The following is a 7,092-nucleotide window of genomic DNA, read 5'->3' on the forward strand; positions in this document are numbered from 1 at the left end:
CTTTGAAGCCGGGTGTCTTTAATCCCAGCACTCGGTAGGCAGAAGCAGACGGCTCTCTGTGAGTTCAAGGCCAGCCTGGTGTACATAGTGAGTTCCAGGACAGCTGGGGCTACAGGGAGACCCTGTCTCAAAAAGACAAAAACAAAAGCTCTTACTTTGTGTACGGTCTGTGCACGTGGTAAAGTGCAAGCTCACCACAGCACTTGTTTAGAACCTCAGGTGACAAGTCCTTGCCTTCCACTTAGTTTGAGGCAGGACTGCTGCACACTCCAAGCCAGCTGGTCCTCAAGTTTCCAAAAGACTCTAGTCTCATCTCCCTATTGGGAGTGCTGATTACAGATGTGTACCATGTCTGACTTTTTTATATGGGTTCCTGACAACTCGGGCTGCCAGGTTCATGTTGTATTGCTTAAGTGCTTTAACCCACTGAGCCATTGCCAAGGCCCCAGATTTACTTTTATCAGCCCATATTAGTGTAGAAACTAGGTATGAATCTCTGAAATCTGGTTCTACAATCACAAATATCCTTTTAAAAAACACTGCTAGGAAGCTAGGTATGGCAGTGCACACCTTTACTCTCCCAGCACCCGGGAACCAGGACTGTGGTTCTGAATTCAAGGGCCAGCCTGGTCTAGCTAAATAGTGAGACCCTACCTAAAACAAGTGTGTGTGTTATGTGTGTATACATACACAAAAACACTGATTAAAATCAGCAAATACAGAAAAACTTTTATGAAGATTGAGATAGCCTGAAGAATGTTTGCTGGACAAAGCTGGAACCTCTGAAAGGTAAGAATGGAAAGAAGGGAGAAGCATTTCAGAACTAGGTACTTAGACGCAGCTTAGTTCAGTCTTCCTGTGGGAGTCTGCCTTGTAAGGGTAATCCTAAGAGGCAGGCTTTGGGGCTGGAGAACTGACTCAACAGTTAAAAGCACCGGCTGCTCTTGCAGAGGACCCAGGTGTGAGTCCCAGCACCCACATGGTGGCTTAACAAACATCCATAATTCCAGTTCCAGGGTATCCAACACCCTATTCTGATCTCTGTCGGTACACTTACATGTAAGGCAATACACTCATACACATAAAAAATTTTCTTTAAAAAGAGGCCGGCGGGAGAGAGATGGCTCAGCGGTTAAGAACACTGGTTGTTCTTGCAGAAGACCCAGGTTTGAACCCCAGCACCCACATGGCAGCTAACAACTGTCCATAACTCCAGTTCCAGGGGCTCCGACAGCCTCTTCTGTCCTCCTCGGGCATTGCATGACACAGGTGCACTTACCTACATGCAGGCAATACATTCATACACATAAAAGTAATAAATAATTGTGGATTTCTGTAGGTCTTCCCACATTTGCCCACCCTGGTCAGTTGTCCTCACTTGCACAGACCAAAAGGAAAAGAATTTCCAGAACTCAAAGCAGTAACATAGGGCTAGTAGAGATGGCTCAGAAAGTAAAGTGCTTACTGTAATTATGAGGACTTGAGTTCCATCCCCAGATCACACGCCAAAAAAACTTCCCAGGGGTGGGAAGGCAGAGGCAGCTCAGCTTGCCTAGTCGGTAAGCTCCAGATTAACCAATGAGATTCTGTCTCAAGGTGGCTTCTACCCCACTCTCCCCACACAAAAAGCAGAACATGCCTGCAAAGAGCATGTAGTCAATGGTGCTCACATCCTCATCCCAGGAATTCCGACACTTTCCACACTAAACTCAAAGACCACTACCCAATACAGATTACCAATTGTTACTTCCTTCACTCCACTTACTCACCATATACTTAGCAACATTACCATTTGTACAGCTTTATTCTCTATATTTTTTTGAGATGGGCTCTCACAATGTGTTTCAGGCCACCTTTGAACTCAATCCTCCTGCCTCAGTCTCCCACATAGATGTATACACCACACCTAGTCTTCCCACAATTGTTGATTTTGATCTTGCAAAAGCCACAGATGACCCTCACTAGTCCCCTAAAACCTGGAAATTAATGAGGGTCCAACAGCTAAAACATGCCTAACTTTCAGGAGGGCAGACATGTAAAGACTACTTAAAATACCAGCAAAATATGAGTGTCCATACCCACACTTAAGTTTTCTACACAGTCTCACTAGATAGCTCTCTGGTTGGCCTGGAGATCTGCCTACCTTTACCTCCTGAGTGCTGAAACTGAAGGCATATGTCACTAAGCTCATCTTGACATATTTTTATAAAGTACCTTTCTGACTGATTTCTTTCCAGAACTCAGACCCTAAAGAAACCCACTAATTCAGAGGTTATCTTCTAGGACCATGAATAAAGAATTGGAAGAAAATCTTAGTGCACACAAAGCTTTGAACTGCATCAATGATTTCAGTGACAGTAACTCATTCATCTCATTCACACTGCATCAAAAACTTTTTTGGCACAGGGTTGGAGAGATGGCTTAGCAGTTAAAATCACTAGCTGCCTTTACAAAGCACCCGGGTTCGATTCCCAGCACCCACATGGTGACTAACCATCCAAACTCCAGTTCCAAGGGACCCAACACCCTTTTCTGATCCTCGTGGGCACTGCACAACATGGGTGCACTTGCACATATGCAGGCAACACACTTAAAACACAGAAAATATTTTTAAAATCCTCGGCACAATCAACGAAGACCACAAAATTTTTACTTTGTATTTTAAATACAGTGGGTCACACAAAGACATGGAAGTTGAAAGGGGAATTGGTATGAAGGGAGGGGTTCAATGGGAAGAGGATGAATGGACAACTGGGGTGAGGGCTTAATTAACACACATTATAATACATAAACTTTTCCAAGCTTTTGTTCATTAATTTTACTGAAACTGCTTAAGATATAAAAACAAGCCAGGCATGTGGTACTTGCCTTTAATCCCAGCACTTAGGAGGCAGCAGGGGATCTGAGTTCCAGGTCAGCCTGGTCTACATAGGGAATTCCAGGCCAGTTGGGGCTACAGGGAGACCACATCTCAAAAGACGAAGTAACAACAAACAAAACAAAAATAAAGGTGGACTACAAAAGGAAAAATAATACATCAAGATCAAAGCTGCTGGGCAAGCCAAAGCAACTTCAGAGAAGTCCAGTAACCTAAACTTTTAGCACTTTTCCTGGAAATCTCACAAAAGCTTATGAAGTAAGCTTGACTCATTCAACATCTAACTTAAAAGATTAAAGTAATGAGTTTTCCAGAGAAAAGCCTTGAACAAACTGGACCTGTTCTCCATGAAATGGGCTGTCAATTTAACTGAATTTTAGCAGACACCAAGACTTACCATTATGGTGGGGCAAGGAAGAGGTAGGCCAACAAAAGAGTCACCAACACATCTCAATTTGACAAGCAGTTACTGTTTTATTAAGTGACCAGATTACAAAAATATCCTAAGTAGACACCTGAAAGGGAAAAACATTTACTTATTAGAAAATACCATAGAAGTTGAGTTAGCAAAATCAGTTGTAAAGCAGTAATAATTCAGTTATACTTTTGGACATCTCCTTTCTACTTTAAACAATAGGGGGGGTCCTCTCCCCACTCCCCGAAAGCTTCTCAAAATGTAATTAACCCAACCATCTACCAGAGACTTCCTCAACTGACTATGACATCCCCAACCAAGTAGTAGAAAATAAATATTCAAGGTCACCTTTCCTCTATTAAGACCAGTTCTCTCAGGATGCAGTCTCTCACCTTAGTTCATTCTTCTAATGAGCCTGTTGATCTGGTCTTCCCTGTTGCCAGCATCGCCACCTTCCACAAAATGAGTTGTCTTTTTCTTCATTCCACCTCGTGGAGAAGACAATTTGAAAGGCCACAGGAAGTTATTTGCTTCCTTGAAGTGTTTCCCAACAGTATAGATTTCGTGAATCAGATCTTCCATGCAGATGATGCCGTATTTACCTGAAAAAAATTTTGAAAGATTATCAGTTTCTTTTCTTTTGATACAGGGTCTCACTGTATAGCCCTGGGCTAGCCTTGAACTCAAGAGATGCTCCTGCCTCTCCACTCATACACTGGGATTAAAGGTGTGCACCACACCACACCCTTAAAGATTAAATTTTAAGGAGCTCAACAGTTAAGAGCAAACTAGGAGTCTGGGAGTGGCGTCCTTTGAATCCCAGTGTTGGGGAGGAAGAGGCAGGCTATGTTTGAGACTAGTCAGAGCTAACATAGTGAGACCCTGTCAAAAAATAAACAAACCAGGATGTTAACACAGGGCTTTATTTACAGACGTTCAAAGCCAATGAAACCAATTTACATTTTCCTTAAGGATTAGAGAGCATGTGAAGGCTTGTAACACTGAGGCCTGGGCTAGGGACATGGCTCTGCAGACACTTTAGTGCTCACTAAACATGTGTGAAGACTGGAGTTGATCCAAAGAACCCCCACGAAAAGCAAAGTGGGTGTTTGTGGTGACCTGTCTATAATCCCAGACAAAGCAAATCCCTTCAGTAGGCCAGCTAAGCTAGCAGAAGGGCTCCAAGTTCAGGGAGTCTCAGCCTCATAAAGGAACACTAGGTCCCAAATATCAACTCCAGGCCTCCATCCACACATACATATTCAAAAGAATAAACTTCATGGCCAGAAAATAATCACCTTGACCTAGCAGCAAACTTGCCCTAACAAGCAGAACCTACCAAGAGACCGAGCAATCAAAGAGTTATCTGTCAAGGCAATCCGCTTCTTATTGATTTTGCCATAACCACGCTTGTAGATAAGTTCATTTACTGACTTCAGATTGGGATACCTGAAACATGGAAAGCGGGTTAGTGGCTACCAGTGTTTAAGTATTTAAATTCATCTCATCATTATCTCCTGAACAGAAGTCAAGAATACTCACCCCCATGCAATGTATGGCTCCACAATCCTCAGCATGTTAACTGAAGCCTTGTTGAGCTTAACAAATGTGCCATTGAATATCTGGCGCAGGCGAAGGAGCTGCAACACCTTGCGGACCTTTGGGCTGACACCATTGATTCTGCAGGGTAAAGGGACCAGAAATATCCATATAGTTTTCACCATAATTTTAAATAGTTAACAGAAAACAATACCCAAGTACTACTAAATAGATGAGATAGTACAAAGGCCAGTTTTTCCTTTAGCTAAATTACTCTATCACTTCTACAAACTTGCCTTTTCTCCAACTATCACCTTTAACAAGGTCCTGACTCAACCCATACTTTTGTAGGCATTCTTTGTTAACACTACAGAACATTCTAACCTCTTAAGACAATTTCAAGACACTGAACTCCTCCCACAGAATCAGAGCAGTTTAGCTTTGGGCACAGAGCTGGCAACTCAACCCCCTTCTAGTTAGTGTCATTCCAGTATTTCAGCATCGGTACCCAAAGAACATGAAACTTTACTGGGATCTTTTTATCTTTCCCACTAAAGCCAGAATGCAATAAACTCACCCTCTGATTCTGATGACAAAGGCCAATTTGGGTTCTGCAGGTACATAGAAGTTGCCAGCTTTTCTCGCCATCCTGGCCATTCGGATCTCAGTCCTGTACATCTGCCTGTATTCCTTGTGATACTGCTTGGCCTTTTCATAGATAAGCTTCCTCCTTGCCTTCCGAAGCTGAAAACCAAATCCCAGTTATTCACTTTTAGTTCCCAAACACAAATAGCAGTCTTATAAGACTGTTTTGCCACAGCATACAAACATCTCCACAGACACGTTTGAGAATGCCACTAGGAAGCTCTTAGAAAATCGCTCAAAAGTGAAGTAAACAAGTCTCACTAAACATTTTACTTCATTCTCAATCCCAACCATAAGCCCCCTTCCCCATCTAAGTGTCTCCAAAACCTTACTTACCGTCTTCAGGGCAAACCTCTTTCGCAGCCGTTTTACCTTCAACTCTGCGAAATTTCTTCGCTTTTTCTTAAGGGTTTCTGGCACAGCAGGAACCTTCTTTTTCTTCTCTCTGTGATAAGCACAGAATATTAACAGGCCTAAATACAGTGCCCTATTACACCTACTCTGCACCGAGCACTGTGCCAGTGGCATCTCAGTTGCTCTAGAATGCTCTGATCAAGGGACAGATTTCCGATTTCCTCCATGCCCACAACCTTTCACACACACTTCATTTATACAGCAAACATAAATGCATGGCATTAACTACACCTATTCAAGTTACCGATCCTGGCCTTCAATAGGAAAAGTTAAGATGGCAAAATATACTGCAGAAGTTGCTACAAGTTACTAATCTTTAGAGCGAAGTATCTAGGTCCCTAAGAAACACAAAAATAGTTCTAATTCTGCTTCCAGGCTCAAACGCCACATGTTGAAACCAACGACCAGCGGCAGACGCCTAAGCCAACTTTAGCCAAGAACACACCCAACTCGAGAGGCACTCGAAAAACACTCTACCGGGAACCGACCTCAACCCAACTGGGCTCCGCAAATCCTGCCCTCACACCTCGTTCCTGGTAGTCCCAAACCTCCACGCCAAGGCCGCCCCGCACCTCATCCTAGCCTGGAGTCATCAGCTGGTGTCACAGAACATCACAAACACACAGACACGCAGGCTAAGGCACAAACTACAGTCAGAGAGCGCGAAAGCCAGACACAATGCCTCTAGTTTGGGGGATGGAGGAGGATTCTGAAGAACATGAAAATCTACGTACGGCACGGCCTCCATGGTTCCAGCCGGAAAAGAGGAAGCTGGCGCATGCGCACTGTCCCCTTAAAGTCTGAGAGAGAGCGAAGCCCCATGACTTATAGGTGTCCTAGAATAAGCCAGAAAAAAAAAACAGAATTGAGAGTTCACTTCGCAGGCGCAAAATTAAGAACAGCCTGCTTTAACCTCTTCCAATCAACTTTCTGGCAAAATTTACATGCGACAACAAGTCACTGAATACACTTTTTAATTAAAGAGCAAAGAGCACTGACACCTTTTGACTGCTTGGGGTCCTAATCCCCAAGTTGCTCTGACAGCGTGAAGCTCCAGCTCCAGGAAGTCATTTAAACCAAATGACAGGCGCACGGATGTGAACTACAAGTCCCGGCATGCTACACTTCGTAGCCCGCCGAGGGGTAGGGAGCCGTTGACCCAGAGTCTGGGTAGCCTCCGCAGTGGCGATTCCATCTAGGA

At 43.8% G+C, this 7,092-nt stretch overlaps 1 protein-coding gene across 1 annotated transcript; it reads right to left on the bottom strand.

The window, feature by feature from the left end:
• Positions 1-3,328: 3,328 nt before the first annotated feature.
• Positions 3,329-6,727, bottom strand: Rpl7 (ribosomal protein L7). Its single transcript, XM_008848887.3, has 7 exons — positions 6,626-6,727; positions 5,814-5,922; positions 5,410-5,576; positions 4,836-4,973; positions 4,633-4,742; positions 3,686-3,895; positions 3,329-3,393 (listed from the first exon to the last, which is right to left on the bottom strand). The coding sequence occupies exons 1-6, from the start codon at positions 6,637-6,639 to the stop codon at positions 3,687-3,689; spliced, it is 747 nt and encodes a 248-aa protein (XP_008847109.1). The 5' UTR covers positions 6,640-6,727; the 3' UTR covers positions 3,329-3,393; position 3,686.
• Between the last annotated feature and the right edge of the window lie 365 nt (positions 6,728-7,092).

This window comes from Nannospalax galili, unplaced genomic scaffold (assembly GCF_000622305.1).
Source record: "Nannospalax galili isolate Female #2095 unplaced genomic scaffold, S.galili_v1.0 scaffold102, whole genome shotgun sequence".
NCBI lineage: Eukaryota > Metazoa > Chordata > Mammalia > Rodentia > Spalacidae > Nannospalax > Nannospalax galili.